The following is a 20,507-nucleotide window of genomic DNA, read 5'->3' as shown; positions in this document are numbered from 1 at the left end:
CGCGGTGAGAGATCCGGTCCTCGGATCACGGCCGGCACTGGAGAGAAGGGGAAAGGTTTGAACGGATCAGGGCGTGGTCATTCAGGAATTGCTGAGACAGCGGTGATATCGAAACGACAGGGAGGGCGCATACTGAAGCGGTCAATAGCAGGACGCGGGCTTCATGCGGCCGTTTGCTCAACGGTCTCTGGTTGATCCTCCCGGGGAAGAGTCCGTCAAGTGGTGGATGTACTTGTAGGGAGAAGGAGATCCGAGTTGATGTGGTGTTGGGAATTCGCACGTGACACAGACGCACCCAGCCAATGAGCGAGGAGCAGTGGGTCAATATGGGGCATGGAAATGTGCCTTCCACTCATTGGCTGGCAATCAAGTGCATTCCTCGACGAACCATCTGCATGATAGACAAACTGAACTTGGTTGTTGAGGTACAAGGCTAGAACAATGCCCTGAGCTTGCCTTCTTGCGGTCCCCATGGCACATGCCTTCAGTAGATGGTGTCAACTAATACATGATTTCTTCAAAATTCCTAGTAATCTAGCTCGTACATAGGCCTGGTGATCCTCTTCTAGGTCGTCACAGGGGGGGTATCATGGCTATAAGAACATTTTGTGAACGCTGCAAAATTTGCCTCCAAAGTCCACCTGTTGCCAAATGACTCGTCATAAATGTCATCAAGTCGTGATTGTCAAGCCCAACCGTAAGAATGCCCGGACGGGTAATAGGCGCTGTTCAGCTGCCTTAGCGTCGAAAGATATTTGATTGCCAGAGAGTCAGGCTGTGCTTGCATGCCAAAGGTCAGATGGTCCGCGATGGACCGGCTTTCATACTCGGCGGTGCCAGAATAACCCCACACCGAATCATCATCATCATCCTCCTCGTCCTCCTGCTGAACCCCTGGTTGGCCGGTTTCGTCCTCTTCGGCGTCCTCGGTGTCATTTTCTTCCTCTTCCTCTTCCTCTTCCTCTTCCTCTTCCTCTTCCTCTTCCTCTTCCTCTTCCCGTTCGACCGGTTCAAATGACTCCTCTAGCTTCAATCCCTTTCTCCCTGAGCCCGCAGACCCACTGAAGAGCAGGCATGATGATTGGACCTCGGCAGGTGAATCATACAACCCCATGCCGATCAGTTCCTCCGAGTCAACTTGGGAGGTCGAGTGGTTGGTGTCAAGAGACAAGGTGTCAAGCCCAAGGTTCTGCAGGGGACGGCAGTCTGGGGAAGGCGGTGCTGTTGTTACATTCGGTGCCATCACAGCCTGATTCAAACCCCAAAGCGGCTGTGGGAAAGGTTGTTGAGAATAGAGCGGAAGGAAGTTTGGTTCGGGCTTGACTTGGCCTTGGCTCAGCCACATTTGTTCTTCGGGGAAAGGTTGACCTTCGAGGACCAAGCTCGGGTCTTGAACAGGCAGCTCATCGAGCGGCGTGAAAGGCTCTGGAAGTTGAGGCTCGCTCATGGACGGATAGGAGATAGGCGTGACGAGGCCGTTGACCTGAGCCGTTGCGATATTCCATGTAGACAGGTCTTGCTCGTTGGGAACAGAGTTGAAAGTGAAATTCAGGGCCTCGAGAGAGTTCGGATGCCAGCTGACGGGTCGAGAGCGAGGCGTATCTGAGTGCTGCTGCCATTGCGTACTAGAGCGGAGATGGTCGACAACAGAGCGGGTTCTGGACGAGGTAGAGGCAGCAGTCATCGTTTTCCTTCTTCCCAAAGTCCGTGGGCTGCTATTCCGGCTGCTCGGTTTGACGACTTTGTTGGGTCGGACAAAATAATAAGACACGGTGGCGGAGAGGGCAGGATTGGAGGTCGCCTCCGGAAGAGAGCAGTTGTATTGCTGATAGGCATCCATGATCAGGGTGGTGTTGGCAGACAGAGAATTCAGAGCATTCAGAGAATTGAGTGATCTCGACAGTCCATATCTACTTCCCGATCGAGGGGACAAACGGAGTTTGTGGCAAGGGCCAAGTTGATAGTGGATATGGTCCCAAGGGAGACAAGGCGAGATTAAATTGGCACATCGGTTGCGGCGGGGGAAGAAACTGGTGTTACTTCTGGTGCCGGTGCCAGTGCTGGTGCTGTTGTTGCTGCAAGCAGTACTTAGCCAGAGTTAGTCAATACAGGTGTATGCGAGCCAGGTCCCGACGAGGGTGGAATAGCTTGACCCAGAGCCAGGGTTTGGCGAGGACAAAAGCGCAAAGCCAAAGCATGACGAACATGACTCCAGGACAGGTACCAGCAGGGGATGAGTTTTATTGGCGGGTCGCAGTGGGTTTGCTAGGTATAGGGCCAAGGGGAAGCGATCAGGCGAGATGCGTCAAGAAAAACGGGCGGTAGCAGTAGCGTAGGATGTGGAAACCGGGGCAAAAAGGGAATGGGATGGTGGAAGGCGGGAAAAGACTGGCTGGGCCCAAAAGCAGCGCACTGGTGCGCATATTTGCGTCAATCTCATGGCCGAGGGCGATCTAAAAAGAAAACAGTCCACAAGGGGAAGGGAATGCAGAGCGGCAAGGGGAGCCTGTCGACCGGGAGAACGGTCAGAGTGAGAGGGGCGAGGGGGGTGGATCGCAACCCGTCGGTGGATGGATTGGATAGCATTGACCAAGTGACAGATTTGACAGATGCGCTGAAGGCATTCGTGGCAGCCTGGAACCAAAGGCTGTCAGAGTTTGTGTGAAGAGCGCGAGAGCCACAGGACCATGCGTGGAGGTCAGAAGTGAGGTCAAGGTGGAAAAGTATCAAAAGGAGGCTATTCTTTTTAGCTCCAAGTCATCCGGCAGCGGGCACCTGGATCATGCGAGTGCCAGAATCATCCTGGAGATGGGGGTTTGAGGTGGCTCAGCGGGAACCTGGGTCAGACACGGGAGCCACAGAGGGGAAAAGAGCGGAGGTGGCCAGGAAGAAACGTTCTGATGCACCTTGCACAGCCAATGGCATGAGGAGACGATGAGGTTGGAAAGGAAACGCGGCAGACACGGGATGACGCGGTTTCCATTTTCTCGATTGTCGTGTTGAAAGGAAAAAGTCAAACAGGGTCGAAGGAGGGTCGAAGAGACAGCAGGGGTGCAAGGTTTTGGCGTCGATGTGGTTCCTGAGAGGCGAGAGAGGTGGAGGTTGAGTGGTCAGAGATGATTTCCCAAAGTCGGCGTGAAAATCCTCCAAATCCTCCAAATCGTCGTTTTTAGCGCAGCAAGGATGGACAGGTTATGTTCCGAATATCTCGTAAAGCCCAGCTCTTGCGGTGCCGCACGTTCAGCCCTCGTGAAATGGCCTAGGTTAGGTTTGGGAGGGATGATCGCGAGAGAAGGGAGGTGAAGGGAGAATGAGGAGCTTTGGCCGATAGCCCTGCTGGTCAAGGTTAGCCGCCATCCATCGGGTCGGGAAGGGTTTCTGAAATTAGTGGAAGCTGTGGAGTGGGCAGGATGGAAGCAAATCGAGAAAAATCCCCATGAGTCAGAAGCAGGCATGCAGGGTTGGATGGAATGTGGGACGATGGGCACATTCACAAAATGGGATGGGGAGATGAGAGCGTGGCGCCGACATGGCAGGGTGAGTGAGAAATGAGAAAAGAGAGACACGGGCCTTGCACGGGCCCCAGAGGTCCAAAAAACCCGAAGGGCTGCCATGTGGAGTGGAGACCGGGAATGCGCGCTTAGGGCTTTTCGCAATGGAGCTGCAATGGAACTGGGAGAAGGACAGGGATCATTGACTTGTTCGCACGAGCACATTACCTACAGTACGAGGAGCTTTTGGGTTGGCAAGGGTCAGGGCTCCAGCAAAAGCAACCGGGAGGAAGGTACCGAGTACTTCGTACTTGTGTGGGAGGCAGCTAACGGGGTAGGTAGGCTTGGCGGGTGGCGGCCGTGCAAACCCCGGGACGGTTCCCCAACGTGGTTCGGCAGACGCAGGAGCATCAAGGACATCAGGGCATCAGACATCCAAAGGGGCCTGGGCGGCAACAAGGCCGAACTGGGAAACGATGGGCGGTTTGGCATGCGTCGTCGAGTCCGTCTGCCGTCTGACTCGATGTTGCTCACCGGTGCCACTGGCTGGTCACAACTGCTCGGCGAGGCGCTTTGGGGGGCTTGGGGCAAGGATGGAATGAGCGACGAGCGACCAACGCGCAATAACGAAGTTGACGGTGCGTGTTTGGGTTGCATGATGCAGCCCTCAGCCCGAGCCTCCAGCCCCAGCTCCAGTCCTAGGGCAGGCTTGAACCTGTGACGGGGGGTTACAGGCGTATATCACCAGCACACGGCAAACTGCATGGCCAACTTTCTTAACGGGATCAGCTGTTTCTCTTTCCGGGGCATTGTACGAGTATTTGGATTGCTCCAACTAGGTAGTTGGAGTTCAAGGATGAACTCGCCTCGCAAGGAGAAGGCCCAGGGTTGATGGATGCTGGTTATTGTACGAGAATATGGAATCCTGCTGTGATGAAGGGAGGAGAGACGAGAGGCGAGAGGGGCGCGCCAGAGGACGCAATCCTGAATGAAATGATACAGTGCCATGTATAGCTAAGTGAGTCCCCCCAGCTCCTAGCTACAGTACCCAGTAGGCCCCCTACAGTAGGCGGCTCCAAAGGCTAGCAATGCCTACCAGCTCCAGGCGATGACCTCCCTACCTTCCCACTTATGTACAAGCAATGGCCTAACTCGTCCTAGCTATTCTCCCACTTTCTCTCCTTCGGATTTGCTAGTTAGTGACACCTAAGTAACAATCCACACTACCTACTCAATGCTGTACCCAGTACAGTACCTACGGTAGGTCCCTCGGGGCCACCCACCCATCCCTCCACATTGGTCCATGCCATACGGAGAAAGTAGAATCTCGAAGAATTTGCCATGTTTCCTCTCGGGTCCTGCACCTGCATCGCGCCTCTGGCCTCTGGGCGGACGCCTGCTCCCAATCCCCTTGCACGCCAGCCGCTTCTCAACTGCGCATCAAGTCCGCTGTGGATGCGTCGGCCCAAACAGAGCCACCAGACCTCACACGCTCACTTCCATCACCGTGTCGACCCGACATTAACCTCCCCTCCTCCGCTACTCCTACTTGAGCAAGACGAAGTTGTAAAACCCTAAGTCTCCCTGATTCTTCCTCGGCTAACCAATAGCACACTTCAGTTTCGTCGGATCTCCCTCCAAGTTCAAACCAAGTGCCGACCGCCTAAGGCAGCTGACACCTGTCTCCATCAACCCGTCGTCTCGTTTTTTTTTTTTTTTTCAGTCGTTCGCCCCCCTCCCAAATTAAATCACCCACCAACACGGAGTACCAGCTATCAGTGAAATCAACCTCTCCGCCTAGACCAGACAACTCGTCTAGCCAATGAGACCGGTGGCAGTCGATCAACTTTGACAGTCCCTTGTTTAGAACCTGCATACCTCTAGATCCTTGATAAGGGTCGTCACACAATCGGTGATTTGGAGACAACGGCGGGTCCTAACTCGCCCTTGGAAATCCGATACGAAATAACATAGGCTCTTAGCAACCCTGGAATCCCGAGCACAGTTTGGGCAGGGTCGCCCTTGGCTGGAAGCGTCATCAGTGGCTGTACTGGGTACCTCGTAACAACATTCGTACCCACTGTCAGACAAGATGCTTGCGTCAGAGCGACCTTCAGGCCCAAAGGGCAGACAGCGAGCAATAGCCCCAACAGGCTGCCACTGTGCACACCGATATGTCCCCCAGTGGCTTGTTGGCAGGGCATGCGCCACGTTACCTCGCTACGAGACTACCAGTTCCTATTTTTCCCCCTCCACTTGCATGCAGATGAGATAATTACAGCCATGCCGAGTGACATCCTTCAAACCTGCTCGCCTCCTCCGTGCCGAACACAAGCTGACTTGGGAGTGTCGATCGGCTAACTACCGGTTCTCGTGTCCTTCCACACGCAAAATGTTGGTCAAAATATCCATGTGCAACGACAAATGAAGGATGATGTGGACGGAACTACCGGCATGAGGCGACAGTCACGAGGGGAACAAATCCTCAAAAGATGTTGGGCAATTCATAATACACAAGTACGGCACCTTTACCAGTCCTGAATCCCTGGAATCGCCGGAGCCTGTTGTGGTTCATTTCGGAGATCGCGCCAATGGGCCATCCTACGCCGTGCGTACAGGTCTGATACGAGTCCTCGGTAGGTCCCTTACCTAGGTATACAGTACATAGCTGTTGACCTCTAAGCGATACTATCAACCAGGCGATTGTCTCGTAGGGGGGCCGTGAGCCCGGGCCCCTTTATCCACGTCCAGATCCGGTAGTCGGGCCATGCGCTAGGTCCAACAGTGTGAGCGGGACCCAATTCCGTCCCATGGAGGTAGATCCAGGTGTCACCTCCTTGCGACCATTGACTTCTAGGTCATGAATCTCAAATCCCAGCCTAGTGCGTCGTCAGAAGGCCGGAGGTGGCAAGCATCAGACTTCGCCCTGCTTGACATGAGACTCAACGGTCAGCCAACCGGCCAACGACTGGGTATGCAACACCCAAAAGACGACTAGGCCATCCTGACATCGGCCGTTCCATCCCAGTGGATAATAGGTACAATATCAGCGGCAAAGAGATGGCCGTACGGAATACTCGTACGGCATTCTAATGTGGTCCATAGGGATGCATCAGGCAAGAGGGAACCTGGGGTCCAGTGCCATTAGCGATCCACACTAATAGGCCTCCTGGACGCTCTCGCCCCACTGTCCACGTTCTCAGTTCTCACGATTCATTCCCCTATCACCATTTCATCCTCGTCCAAGGGACGACAGAGGAATCCAGACGACTCCAACAGACTGTCTTTCGTGGGCTCCTGAGGGTGAGAGGCTCTTTACATAGTGTACATTTAGCTTCGCAGTTTTGCATCCAAGTCGATCCTATGTAGTTGGGGTGTTTCTGACAGTTAGGTATGTCCGCTCAAAAAAAAAAATAGCCTCACACCCCCCAGTTGCTGACGGTTCTGAAGGCGACGTCGAGACCTTATCATCCAGTCTGTCACATCTCCAGCGAAACCCCAGTTTTCCGCAGGTCAGAGTGGATCTAGACCGGGGAGCGCACGCACGGCATCACACGGATCAGATTTGGGCACATCTAAAGGAATAAGTATTGGGAAGTGTCGGCCTAATCCAACCCTAGCGCGCCAAAAAAGCCTCCTAGGTAGACGAGAAGTTCAGGATTGATGTGCGGGCCCACCGACCGACGTGCTCAACTGTGCCACTACTCCGTACGCGTACAGTACGACCTCGTTTTCGGGCCGCCGGGTCTGCCAGAAAAAAATTTCGGAAGCTTGCAAGATTGCTTGTGCTCTGTGTGTGCGTTGTGAGACCCTACACCACCACAGCTAACTCTCCGAAAGCTTGGCCTTTTACGAAATTTGGTTCGATACGCTATACCGAGTACCCAGGTAGGTGACACCGAGACATCTACCTCGTATACCGTTTTCACCTCGATCGCGACTGAAAAGTTGTGACCGATGGGCCCGCATCACGCTCCTCACAGGGAAAACGGTCTCCATTCATGACCCAATTTAACTCGATTTGTTTCTTTTTGCAGCACCCACAGGCATGGCTGATCATGGTGGTGGCAGCCCTGCCGGTTTCTCCGCTGCAAAGTCTAATTAGAGCTTTGCTTCTGCGAGATGAGTTTTCTGCCTATTGACTCTTCGCTAGAGTGGTTGTTGAAATGCAGTTGGCACCATCCATGCCCCCGCCCTCTATCCGACAGATTCATCCCTTGGGCATTTCTGATTGCCGAGCGGAGTCCTCCGTCCTTGTCATTCTGGGCCAGCTTGGGGATATCGCCTTGGATCCGGCCCTTCTGCCTCTGCCTCTGAACTGACTGGGGCGTGTGCAGCGAGCAGACACCAACGTGAATTATTATTGCCTTTTGCATTTCAATGCGGCGAATCCAAAGGGGAGGACATGTTTCATGCGGAGTCACCAGTGTTGGAAAATGATGACGTTGATCAAGGGGTGGAGCCGAGGCGTGATTACGGAGGATTTGGTCGGTTGAAAAGGCTTTGGGCAGGGGTTATCAAAGTGCGTCAAGTATCAAGCTGCTCAAACACCAAAGCATGGGTCCCGAGCGTCACCTTCTCATGCCTGTCCAGCGGCGATAGCAAGCATGAGCGCCTAGCCACATCGCAGCACGAGGACAGGGACAAGGGCAACAGGCAACTTCTGTTGACAAGTCAGCCTGGCCATCCCATCCACAGCCTGCCTGCATATGGTGGGTCTTCGACTCATAGTACAGGGCACAGGTAGGTAAGTTGCCCTAACACGCGGAGTGTTTCCTCGCCTGGTTGGACGGTGTACGAGGATTTGTTGGGGGGCCCGCTGTTCTGGCCCATTCAAGGCACGTCTTGCACCTCTCGCACATCTCAACCTAACTAGTTCCTGTCTATTCGTCGATCACGGTCCTATCAGGAGAGCCAGGCATCCATTCACCATCGCTCCAATCTAATCACCGGACATGCTTGATCAACTAAAACGGCCACGACTACGAAAGTGTAATGAGGTGATGCATCGCGTCTTAGCAGGCTGGATCGTCGCCTTGGATGCTCCCGGCACCATCAGAAGGAGGATTCCAGCCTGCCCAAGAGGTCAGCACAAAAGATCCCAGGATTTTCAGCTTTCTGATTTCAAACTGCGACCATCTGGCCGTCGACGTCGATTTACATTGCCAAAAAGATAGTCCCTGGCTTCACGAGTGAGGCTTTTGATCCGAACTGGCAAAACATATGGAGGTCAGCCCGAAACAAGAACGATTTTGTCTTGATGCTCCGATTGATACTCCGATTGAAACTCCATCCCAAGAGTGTCCAGAAGCTCAATCGGGCCACTACATTATCCCCCGTTTCATTTACAGAAGTCTCTCGGAGCGAAAGATTGCCATTGAACCTTTCATCCTAATTGACTAGAACATCGCAAAGACTCCGACAAGGCAGCGCCGATCAATGCAGCCAAGCACATCGCTCGCATCGAGCATCTTGAACGGCCTTACTGCAACCAGCCCGCAGAAGGTGTTCGAGGACCTTTGGGCAATGCCCTGGGCAACATAAATTCTCCCCCGGGCTGCGTGCTGCAGCAACTGGCTAGCCATCCGGAAGTGATCTCTCCTTGCATTCTCATGCCTAGCATATCTTTAAACCCAATTGCAGCAATCCAACCAACCCTCCCACACGATTTTCGAACAGATGCATGATGCTTTCTACCTCGTCTTTCCCTCTCATTCGGCCCACTATCCGGGATTTTTTACGCGTGTTGAAATACATGATCGGGTCAATCACTCACTCAGGCATTCTTCCCAACAAGACCGTTTGTCCGCCCTATTCGTTCGCCACAGCGAACTAACCATCTTTTCCGGTCCAATGCCTACCCTGTGGCAAGATAATATGCGAAACGGGTCATTCGCAATGTTTGGCTGCCCTGATTCAACTTCGCGGATATCAACCTGGCCCCCCGCGTTAAGCCGGGTACACCGTCTGACCCGGCTCTTCGGATGTCCATCACCATAATCATCAACATCGTCCTCATCCATGACTCAGCCGGTGAACTGTCGCCGAGCTTGATATCCTGGCCTTGCGACATGCTGCACCGTAAGCCCTCATCTCGTCTCCATTGACGTCAAAAGAACGAAAAGAGAAATCCAGGACGGTGCCAGGCTTCGCCGAACTAATATTCCTCGGGCTCCATTCGGGGTTATGCGCTTTTGGTGATTGTTATCATCATGACACTCACTCAGATTCATTCCTGTCGGAATAGCCAACCCCGCTCACCTGGCTGTCCGCCAGGCCCCGCGGGTCCCATGTTCCTGTTGCCCGCTCCAAAACAGGTTCTAATTATCACGTGTCTATTTCCCAGGCTCGCGAAGCTTGGGCAAACCTTGGCAGTCGACAGGTATCTCGGGATTCATGACAAGCGTGCACGTGTGTGAATGATTCTGATGAAAGACGACAATATGAAGCCTGCGAGCATCGATGACAGTGTTAGTCAACATGCTTGGTTCCCCCCCTTTCTTTCGGGGGAGAATGCAAAATGTGGGATGTGTCGGCCGAAAGGGGGTCTAACCATGGTACACGAGCGCGTGCTCGCAAAGGCACAGGGCAGCAATGCCTCCCAGTGCGACGAGGTTGGGGCAGAAGAACGCGCGCTCGTCGACGACGAGGACGATATCTCCTTCCCACGTCAAAAATTCCGTCATCATGCGCGTGAGGTTGAACATATAAGATCGACCACCCCGTCCACAGCAGGAGGGTAGTGCCGCTGTCGAGGGGCTTTTTTGGCGGACGACAAACACCAACGATCACCAGGCTATGTAACCGGCCAGAGAGCAACGAGGAAGGAGAGGATCCAGAACGACAGGCCGAGATTGAGCTCCGTCGCTTATACATATGCCTACAGTCCTGATCGCAATCTCCCACCATACTGCGCCGTGTCTGCTGTCGCTCCTAGGTTTCCAAGAGACAATCCCCCTGACGGCTTCTCGAACATGGGTCGAATATCCCGGTCGTAAACATGCGGGCCCCTTCAGCCGTTCGACGAACTACATCTCTAACGCGTCTTCTAGGTCTAGAGTTGGACGGATAGATATACGCCATGAAAAGCAACAATAGTAACCAGCTGGCAAGGGTCTCCTCAACCATACTTACTACCCAGTACAGATCTGAGAGTAGGCTGTCGGCGTCCACCAATGATTGGTTGAACCTGAAGGATGGATGGCCCAGAAGACTCCCCTGGAAGAAGAGGAGGTAGCTGCCGAACAAAGAAATTGGCGAAGACATGAAATCTGTTGGTGTAGTACTTGGCACAATATTCGTCCGTTTGTTGGTTCTTGATAATATTAGCTACAACCCAAATCTTCGTCGGAAGAGAGGTATATTATGAGGGCTGCAGAGGGGCTGTTAGGCATCCGAACAAGCGAGAGGAGGAACAGGGCAGAATAGGTATCTAGTCGTCTGTATTTTAATTTTTTTTATTTTTTTATTTTTTTTGGTTGCAAACTCCCAAAGGCTGATGGACTACAAACATATTTCATTTTCCTATCCCAGCGGGCGTCCCCCTTCTTCTCGTCATCGACTTGCTCACCATGACATTGAGAGAAATTGTCAGAGACATTAACGCCGCTCAAGATTTGCAGTAAGGGCTGAGAGCCCCTTTTCTTTTCTTGATGTCAGTCTGCCTCGTTGTGACACCGGTCTTCAGCCTCGAGCAAGGCCTCTGTCTCGTCGGAGGATCGTTTTGCTCTGGCTTCTTTTCTCCTACTGCAGCCAGCGAACGCCTGATTTGTACTCTGCACATGTCCTAGACGAGCGCCCAGCCACTCACTTAGAAGTTGGGTGACTCCAATGACACCTCCCTCAGTCGGTGGCGTCGTGCACTGTGATGGGGGGGGGGTTTCTAGAAGCCGTGCACGTCCGTGCTAGACGCGTTTTCGCACGGGGCCAAAGCACCCTTCGGGAACAAATGAATGTCAGCGTTTCTGCTTGAACTTCTGAGATTCAAAATCCTGCTTAAATGAACCATGGGCCCGAGTTTTAGAGGTACATGAAAAATGTTGTAAAGAAAGGGGGAACAAAATGCCCGCGGGGAGAAAGTCGGGAAGGGAATGGATGTCGTTTAGGGCACAAATCACCATCATCCCCTTCACAGTGTTGCTGGGCTCCCCTGGACATTTATTTGGTCAACCCGCTTTCCAGACTTTGAGACATTGGGGACGAGCAAGCCGCTCGAGACACCAGAGCCGAGACCCTTGGACGAGAGATTCAACACTTGACCGCCAACCTGTCAAAGAGAACAGAAGAGTCCGACGCAGCGGGGAGGGTCCAACAAGTCGCAGAACAACAGGCCGTGGCAGTGACAGAGGGATGACATGATCGAGAAGGTTCGGCAACGGACCACGAGCCCAGCGAGTCTCGTCTCCGTGTTTGGAGAGTCGATGACGGAGAATAGAAACTTCGGAAACAACACGCGGGACGTCGAGACACAGCGAAACCAACTGAACATGAAATGGGAGAGGCTCAGGATGCAGCTCGCCTGTGCAACCGAACAAATGGCGAGACACCAACGATACTGAAATTTGGATAAAGAAGAGTGAAAAGAGTGGGAGACAACTCACTTCGTAACTCGTTTGGCAGTGGAAGAGACAGGCACAGAAAGGAGCCCCTTGCAGCACAGATTCAAATGGATGAACAGGAACAGGACGGCAGGCAGTGGCAGGTTGACGTCGCAAAGTCACGTCCACACAGGACATTTGGGTACTCCAATTCCAAAGCGTCTTCAGCTTCGAAAGCAGTATCTTTTGGTCCGATCACTATCATCCTTCCTTAACGATCCTGCTTGTCGGCGGATTTCCGTGTAAGACGAACGTAGATCGTTTTTCTCCTTCAAATAACATCATCTAGTAGTGTTGTTTTCATCCTAGCATCTCCACGTCAAGACCGATGGCTCTCATAAACAGGTTAACATTCCCCAATCGAACACTCGACATTTCGGGAGGCAATGTTTTGCTCTGAAGGACTGTCTCCATGACCCTGTCTTTGACACCGATAACCAGCCTCTGTTGTTGGTCGGGGCTGGCGCATATGCCGATGGCAGCCAAGAATTGCCAAACGTACATGTCATCGCCCGTGTTGACCGGACCAGGGAATAGCGAGCCAAAAAGAGGTTCCAGCATGTCAAACAGGCGAGCGTATAACATGGTCCACTGCTGCCAATCCTGATCAGTGACTGACCCAGCCTCCTTCACCAATTCCGCGCGGGTCAACAGCATCGTCAGCATACCAAGCCCAATCTTGGTGTGCGCAACAACCGAGATGCTGGTGTGATCGATGAGAAGCCCTAGCAATCCGGTGATGATATTAACAGGTGCCTCGCTCACATGAGATAACAAGCACGGCAGGACGGCTTGCGAGAATAGCTCGATTTCTTCTCGCACAATTAGCGGAGGTTGTGATTCACCAGGGGCAGGGCGAGCGTCCTTGACCACATCAAGCTGATCAAGGTGCACCACAATCATTGTCAGGATGGTGAGTCTTTTATCCTGGTCAATTTGGTGGAAGACACGAGGAATGGCTTTCTTGCCTTTGGCAAATGACAGGAAAGCAATAAAGGGATGGGGAATGGTCGATCCTGGAACTATAGGATCCAAGACCTTTAAATCTTGCCATAGAGTATTGCCGAGCTCCATTTGCTTTTGTCGCCATTCAAGATGTGCCTGAATCGAGTCGGCATCGCCCTCGGTGGGCGGAGGCGGCATTTGTCGTTCGTGATCCTCCATGCGCATCAAGGTGGTATACACCGCCTCGATGTTCTTCAAAATCGTTTTGCGATCACTTGTACTTACGCCACTTCCCTTTTTGGCACTCGTGGGCCGGGAGTCAGTGCCCTCTTGTCTCTTGATGTTGAGCAAAGGCTTTGGTGTCTTCGCATTGCTGAATGATATTTTGCCCAAGCTCCCTTCGATAATCAACTGCTTATTCTTCGGTTTGAGCTTGGCTGCTTCAACAGCACGCTGGACTTGTTGCTGCATTCTCTGCATGTGGTTGTCTCCGTTGATCTGTTGCCGCCTGCCGCCCATGCGAGTACCAGTCTGGAACAGATAAGTCTGCGCAAAGTGCCCGAGTGGTTGGGTGGGGTGTTGTCGTGGGGCGCCACGGATTTGGCTGTAGACTTGATAGTAGAAGTCTTCATTAAGAGCAGCTTCAGGATTTGGATCCGTCGAGCTCCCTGTGGCCGCCACTAATTGCTGAAGTTGAATTCGAGTGATGAAGTTCTTGTCTTGTGGAGTCATCAAGCCGTTTCCCTTAGAAAGAAGGAAGATCTTGTGATTCCTCTTTGCTCTTTTAGCGTCTTCTTCAAGATACGCCCGTCGCTGTTCTTCAGACAGTTCCATTAGCTGTTGGGGATGAGTTATGATCGGCAACGCACCAGGACCTTGAGGTCCCATCGGAGGAATGGGTTGAGACCTGTCGAGACTGGGTTGGGGCGAATGGCGAGCCCTGTTTGGATTTTGAAGAATCTGTAGAGGTTGCTGAGGCGCACGTGGTTGTGAGGGCAAGCGATTGTGGCTCCTAGATCCATCCGGAGGAGGTTGTGGTTGAGGCTGGGTTGACAGGCCGGGTGGAAGTCCCCTGGGCTGATATTGCTGAGGAGATTGCGGTTGCATCTGCTGAGCTGGAAATGGATATGGCTGAGGCTGAGGGAATGGAAGCTGTGATTGTCTCGCTTGAGATTCAGCCAGCAGGGCCGCCTCAACCTGTTCAAGAGTCATCATTGGAGGTTGTGAGATCTGTGCGGGCGGGGGCGAGGGTGCAGGAGCAGAGGACCAGACCGGAGCGGCGCTACGAGCCGTACTGATGCGGCTATCGCCAGACGGAGCAGCGGTTGTGCTTGATTTTGAGCCCCATGCCCCAGATTTTGCCTGAATATCTGGAATATAACCCGGATCTTGATATTTCTCATAGCCGGTCTTTTTGGCCTTCGCCGGTTGAGCGGCCGCAGCTGGTTGGTGAGGGTGTTGCAAGTTGTAGCGCATTTGCTCCTCGTTGATCACGTTTGAGACTTGTGCCGTTTTTCCAAAAAAGTCATAATCCTTTCCCACAGAGCCTTGACCAGCTCCGCCCTCAGCGCCACCGCCAAAGGTGTCATCGTTGAAGTCGTCGCCGGCCTCCTCGAGTTGATCGCCCAGCCCATCGTAGGTGTCTTCGAAGTCGAGACTGGATGAAGAAATTAGCAACTTCAATCTTGTTTGCAACCGCGGTCCACCTACATCTCGTCCTGATTGTCTTGAAAGGCCTGCAATTTTCGGGCCTTTGCGACTTCGGTGAAAGGGTTTGTGTGCTCGAAAATGCCCTTGCCTGCGCCCTCAGGCTTGTCCCTGGGGAGAGAGGTGTCGAACCCAAAGAAAGACATGGCAGAATCCCCAAAGTGAGTTTGAACTGACAAACTTCAGATAGTGGTAATGTTGCTTTCACCCCGCTGCAATCCACCTCTGTTCTCGACCGGATAGAATCGCAAAGCGTGTTCGCATGATCCAGGAAAGGAAAGAAAAGACAATAGCAAGGATATTATGACATGGCCGTGAGGGAAATGGCAGAGAGTTTCTCACTTAGGTGCAGGTGAATGATCGAACGATGGGTTGTTGTGAACGGCAAGAGATGGATTGTGGGATGTTCCATAAACAGGCAGGTGATGATTGATGGGCAGCTGGGCCGCTAACTGCGAACGGGGGTCGGTGACGCAGACTTGTCTCGAAGCGGGCGAAGCATGGCGATTGGTGAGATTTCTAACCCGAGACCCCTAGTTGTACCAAGGACTTGTAGTTGCAGGCTTCGGGGGCCCTAGGGACCCTTCCCGCCTAAGTTGCCAAGTGCCCACCCCTAGCCTAATACCTCGTAGTCTGCGCACGAAAGCCATCCCGTTACCCGAAACACGCATCCAGCTTCCAGTGCCCAGGGGGGCTTTCCTTGGGCGTCATACCAAAAAAGCAGCCACGCACAGCCCACCCTTTCAGCCCCATGCCCGCTGAGTGCTGCTAAAGTGGAATTGAGGCGTCCCCTTCTATCAACGCAGAAAAGTTTCCCGCAACACGTTGTCTCCGGGCTTGCGCGTCGTGCTGCGCTTCTCCCTATTGCCAACTTGAAATGTTTCTTCGACCTGCTTTGCCTGCTTCACTCCTTTAAACACCTCCGAGCCCTGCACGACGAGATTTCTTTGCTTTCCCAAACCTTTTCCACTTGGCCTTTCCTCGTCAGCGGGAGACACCTTGATATCTCTTCGCCCAGCAAGCCTCATGTCTTGATCGCACCGATTCTGGCCGCTCGATATTTCCTCCCCGAGTCTTGCTCCTCCCTTCAATCTTTATTACCAGAACGACTTCAGTCAGCTCCTTTGTTGACCTCCCACTAATCCCATCGGTCACCTCTCATCAAAATGACGACCGGCACGGGGAGGTATCTGCGCTATATATTGTTTGCTATTTTTGTGAGTTACACGGCAACGGGTGAGCCCAAGCGTGAAGATATTGCATATTGACTTGACATGAACAGGGGATTACCATTCTCTACTTTATTTCCACCTCGTCATTACCCTCCTATGCCCAACCGCTGACCTCGGGCACCGCCTTCTCGTGGGAGCGACCCGCAGAGTCCAAGCCGAGTTCGAGCGCCAACGAAATGGACGACTCCATTCATCTCCCGCCATCCTCCCCCGCCGCAGAGCCTTCACAATCCGTGGAAACAACGACTCCAAATGTTATCCCGACCGTCCCCTCGGAGCTCTCCCCTCCCGCCCCCGGCGAACGGGTCAATGCGACCTTTGTGACTCTGGCGAGAAATAGCGATATCTGGGAGATTGCCCGCTCAATCAGACAAGTTGAAGATCGGTTCAACCGGAACTACAACTATGACTGGGTCTTTTTGAACGACAAACCCTTCGACGAGACCTTTAAAAAGGTCACGACTTCCCTCGTCTCCGGCAAGACTCACTATGGCGAGATCCCTGTCGAGCACTGGTCTTTCCCTCCATGGATCGACCAGAAGAAGGCTGAGGCTGTCCGTGAAGACATGCGCCGGAGGAAGATCATCTATGGTGACTCGGTCAGCTATCGACATATGTGCCGGTTCGAATCGGGTTTCTTCTTCCGTCATCCTCTGCTCCACCAGTTCGAGTACTACTGGCGAGTGGAGCCCAGCGTCGAGCTGTTCTGCGACATTCATTATGATCCATTCCGCTACATGAAGGAACACAAGAAAAAGTACAGCTTCGTCCTGAGTCTGTATGAATACGTCGAGACCATTCCGACCCTGTGGGATAGCACCAAGAAGTTCATCAAGGCGCACCCTGAGCACATCTCTCCTGATAACTCGATGGGGTTTTTGAGTGACGATGGAGGGGACACCTACAACAAATGCCATTTCGTAAGTGTTGCAAGAATTCATTTTTGTCTCCCTTGTTTCTGACCTAGGGTTAGTGGTCCAACTTTGAAATCGGCAGCCTCGATTGGCTTCGATCAAAACCGTACATCGACTTCTTTGAATCCCTCGACAAGGATGGCGGTTTCTTCTACGAACGTTGGGGCGACGCTCCAGTCCATTCCATCGCTGCTGGACTACTTCTCAGAAAGGACGAGATCCATTTTTTCAATGATATCGCCTACTATCATGTCCCCTTCACGCATTGTCCCACGGGAGATGACCTCCGCTTGAAACTCCGTTGCCACTGTAACCCTGCCGACAACTTCGACTGGAAGGGATACAGCTGTACTTCTCGATTTTTTGACCTCAACAAGCTTAAGAAGCCCGAGGGGTGGGAGGCTCAGGTATGACTAACCGCCGGTAATGTCGGAAGCCCGGTCAACGATAATGGAAATGGCAACGGTAACAGCGGCACCCCAAACGGATCAGACTCTGGCGTTTCTCTGGTATGGGAGATTTGGAAATATGCATGCATAACGTTCAGCGTTGGATTGGTCTTGACGATTATTTTGATGAGAATTCCCTGGACGAGACGCAAGCTGCTTTCGTGGGCGGAGCGCTTTGCGGAGTGGCATGAAAGCGGGCTCGACCGCGATGAGGATGAAAATTGGTACAAAAAGCCCGAACAACCGGCGAACTCACGGTGAACAGTGTTGTGAGGAGGTCAGGTCGCTGGAACGCTGGGGATCGCAGCATAAGAGTGCCCCTCCGTGTCTGGCGATTTTTCTGCTCTTGAATATGCCGTGGAGAAGAGCATTTCACGCGAACTGCACAGATCTTCGATGTACGTCTTCCGCAATACAAGATACCCATCGAGAGAGTGTGGTCGAGCAACCAACCAACCCTTTGCCCGTCAACGTGAACCAACAGGCACGGGGAATGGTTTAGAAGAATTCCTTGCAGGGACCCCTTTTTTTGCATGAGAGGCGTTTGGTCAACTCGGTGCGGCCGGGGAATTCGGCATTGGGCATTGGGAAGAGCACACAGTACACATGGTAAGGCAAAAAATACTTGCGTGGAAACGGCAAGAGAGCGAGAGAGCTACCTCGTTTCGTCCTCTTGTCCTGTCTTGTCTCGTCCCGTCTTGCACTGTATTGCGATGCGGGTCTGTGGGTGGTCGGTGGTCAAGATCATTGTGAACCAGAATGGAGAGACTCGGAACGGCATGGATGCCATGGTACTGTTATTCATGGGCAAGGAAGCCCTCGGCAGACTGTACAAATCACATGCTACTTTACGGAATGGGAATCAGGGATTAGGAAACCCGGTCGGCATACCTAGGAAAGGGAAGGGAAGGAAAACGACCTCCATCCCTACCGAGTACATAAAACAAACGACAATCAATCGGTGGAATCAAGATTGTAGCGCTTGGGGAACCACCACGTGTTGACTTCGAGTGATGAAGTGCCTATGATGCCTCTGTCGATCTTGTTCGTTGTCTGTCTGCCGGGACTGCGTATCTCACTACGAGGGACGAAGTACAGGGTGCCGAGTGTACATTGTTATCCCCTTTTTCGTTATTCGTTTGACCTCTATCACAGCGATACGTACCTATCTATTGCGGTGCATATATATATGTAATTACATCTAATACGATGCGACCTGGGGGATGGTATGTATATATTTGCATCTATGCCCCGTATACGTATCTACATACACATACCTACATTCTTGGGTAGGTACCTCTTAAGTCGCCCGTACGGAATCTACTTAATTTAGTCAATAGCTTTTCGCTCCATCCTCCGGAGGCCGTGCGGCGAGCGGGTATTAATACGTGATGGTGAGGGAGGATGCACGACAGAGCATTCATTGCGGCATGTGATACTATACCATATAGAGCTGTACCTCTCTACCTTTGCCTTGTTCCTTGTCTTGTCCCTGTATCCAGTCTCCCTGTCCTTATCCTTGCCCCTAGCCCCCAGGCCCAGCCCCTTTCTCGCACAAGCATCAGCCCGAGTCTTAGCCTTGCTAGCTCCCACCATCTATCTCCTGGCTGGAACACAGCTCAGTCCGAGTAATCTCATCTCATGCCGGTCCAAGCCGACATTGACGCTCGCGCCGTGTAGAAAGGTTGAAAATCGGCCGTGTGTGCCGTGCAAAATTGCTTCGTCTGGACGATTCGGATATACTATAACCCCCCTCATTTTCCCGAAGTAAATGTTGTTGCATTGTCTGTAGGAGTCCGCAGAGAGACGTCTCGGGTTGATTGGACTGAAATGGAATGGATGAAGTGGGCGATTTTAATGCACTGTATGTACATAGGTGGGTTCTGAATTCGCATTCAGGTCCAGATCCGAGACCCTATGCGGCTCGTATGGAAATCAGGTGGAGGTGTAGGCGCCGTGGACGGATATGAATGTGTCTTGTCTTGCACAGGACATATCATTGCATACACTGCCCATCCGACATCCCATGTTTGCGTTTTGGTCTCCCTTCGCAACCGTCACTTTTCCGCCGTCTGTCGAGAGTATCGCCGATTTGGAGAGAATGGCAGGTTTGTATTGCTCCTTGCTTCCCTTCCCTTCCCATCCATCTTGTCACTCTGCCTTCTCACCCCGGATTCGGACCGCGCTGGCCCAGGTTTAAATCCTCCAAGAAAGCCCAAGTCTCGATCATGTCGTCTTCGGCTTCTTCGTGCCGTATTTGGATCGACTTGTCATTCGAGTAGGTACACCTCCCTGCCAAGCCACAACATGGCATCGTTAGTAAGTGGATCTCGTATATCCATTATAGCGCTGGCTAATTCCAAGGTCTTCATTCTCACTCTCCTCCAATTTCCCCACACTTCCCTCATAAACATTGTGGAAGACGCAAGACTCTTCCTCCACTACACCGAAGAACACCCCCAACCATTCACATCTCCCGTAGTGACCAAAATACGTAGACGGAAGACAGAATAGCAAACTCACCAAATCAAAAGCGCCCCGGACCAAATGATACCTGACACCAGGGCAGTCCTGGCTCCTCCCACCTCGCACCAGCACAACGCTATGCTGCTGCACATTGTGGCCCTCTCCGGGGATATACGCCGAGACGACCCTGCCGCTGGACAGTCTGACTTTGGCGGTCTTACGCTGGCCCGAGTTGGGCTTCTTGGGCTTGGTGATGCCGACCTTGAGACACACGCCCTTCATGGCGGGCCTGTTGGCCGCGCTGAGGGCCGGCGAGACGGCGTGGCGGACCTTTTTGGGCTTGCGCGAGTTGCCCAGACGCGTGCGGATCTGGTTCAGCGTCACCGCGTGGGCGGGGGTCGTCGAAAATGCTCGATGCTGCGGAGGACGCTGCGGCGCGGGAACTAGGAGGACTACTGCAGGGCGAGCAGAGATTGTCGGACGCGCGAGGGTGCGCAGGGCATGGAGCGCACGAAGAGAGGGGACGAGATGCATGTTGGAGCCGTGGCCGACGGAGATACAGTGATTAAGAAAACACCGAGGGGGGAAGGAAAAGGAAGACTTGAAGCTGTTAGAACAATTGTAGATGCACCGCATTGAAATTCGAAGCTGGTGTAAGGGCTTGGAGTGGCACTAAGCCTAATTCGGCCACGGCCTCGTTGCCCGT

At 52.9% G+C, this 20,507-nt stretch overlaps 4 protein-coding genes across 4 annotated transcripts; 1 reads left to right on the top strand and 3 right to left on the bottom strand.

Annotated features, from left to right (window-relative positions):
* Window positions 1–685: 685 nt before the first annotated feature.
* On the bottom strand, window positions 686–1,840 carry Z519_08728 (uncharacterized protein; the record flags this gene model as incomplete). Its single annotated transcript, XM_016766456.1, has 1 exon — window positions 686–1,840. One exon carries the CDS (start codon window positions 1,838–1,840, stop codon window positions 686–688), a length of 1,155 nt encoding a protein of 384 aa, XP_016617614.1.
* A 10,548-nt stretch (window positions 1,841–12,388) lies between these two features.
* On the bottom strand, window positions 12,389–14,886 carry Z519_08727 (uncharacterized protein; the record flags this gene model as incomplete). Its single annotated transcript, XM_016766455.1, has 2 exons — window positions 12,389–14,690; window positions 14,744–14,886. 2 exons carry the CDS (start codon window positions 14,884–14,886, stop codon window positions 12,389–12,391), a joined length of 2,445 nt encoding a protein of 814 aa, XP_016617613.1.
* Window positions 14,887–15,906: 1,020 nt separating this feature from the next.
* Z519_08726 (uncharacterized protein) lies at window positions 15,907–17,299 on the top strand (the record flags this gene model as incomplete). The annotated part of the gene is made up of 3 exons (XM_016766454.1): window positions 15,907–15,957; window positions 16,023–16,892; window positions 16,946–17,299. The coding sequence occupies 3 exons, from the start codon at window positions 15,907–15,909 to the stop codon at window positions 17,297–17,299; spliced, it is 1,275 nt and encodes a 424-aa protein (XP_016617612.1).
* A 2,352-nt stretch (window positions 17,300–19,651) lies between these two features.
* Z519_08725 (ribosomal protein S12) lies at window positions 19,652–20,335 on the bottom strand (the record flags this gene model as incomplete). The annotated part of the gene is made up of 1 exon (XM_016766453.1): window positions 19,652–20,335. One exon carries the CDS (start codon window positions 20,333–20,335, stop codon window positions 19,652–19,654), a length of 684 nt encoding a protein of 227 aa, XP_016617611.1.
* Between the last annotated feature and the right edge of the window lie 172 nt (window positions 20,336–20,507).

Source organism: Cladophialophora bantiana (genome assembly GCF_000835475.1).
Source record: "Cladophialophora bantiana CBS 173.52 unplaced genomic scaffold supercont1.13, whole genome shotgun sequence".
NCBI classification, from domain to species: domain Eukaryota; kingdom Fungi; phylum Ascomycota; class Eurotiomycetes; order Chaetothyriales; family Herpotrichiellaceae; genus Cladophialophora; species Cladophialophora bantiana.
This window is presented reverse-complemented; position numbering and strand designations above follow the sequence as displayed.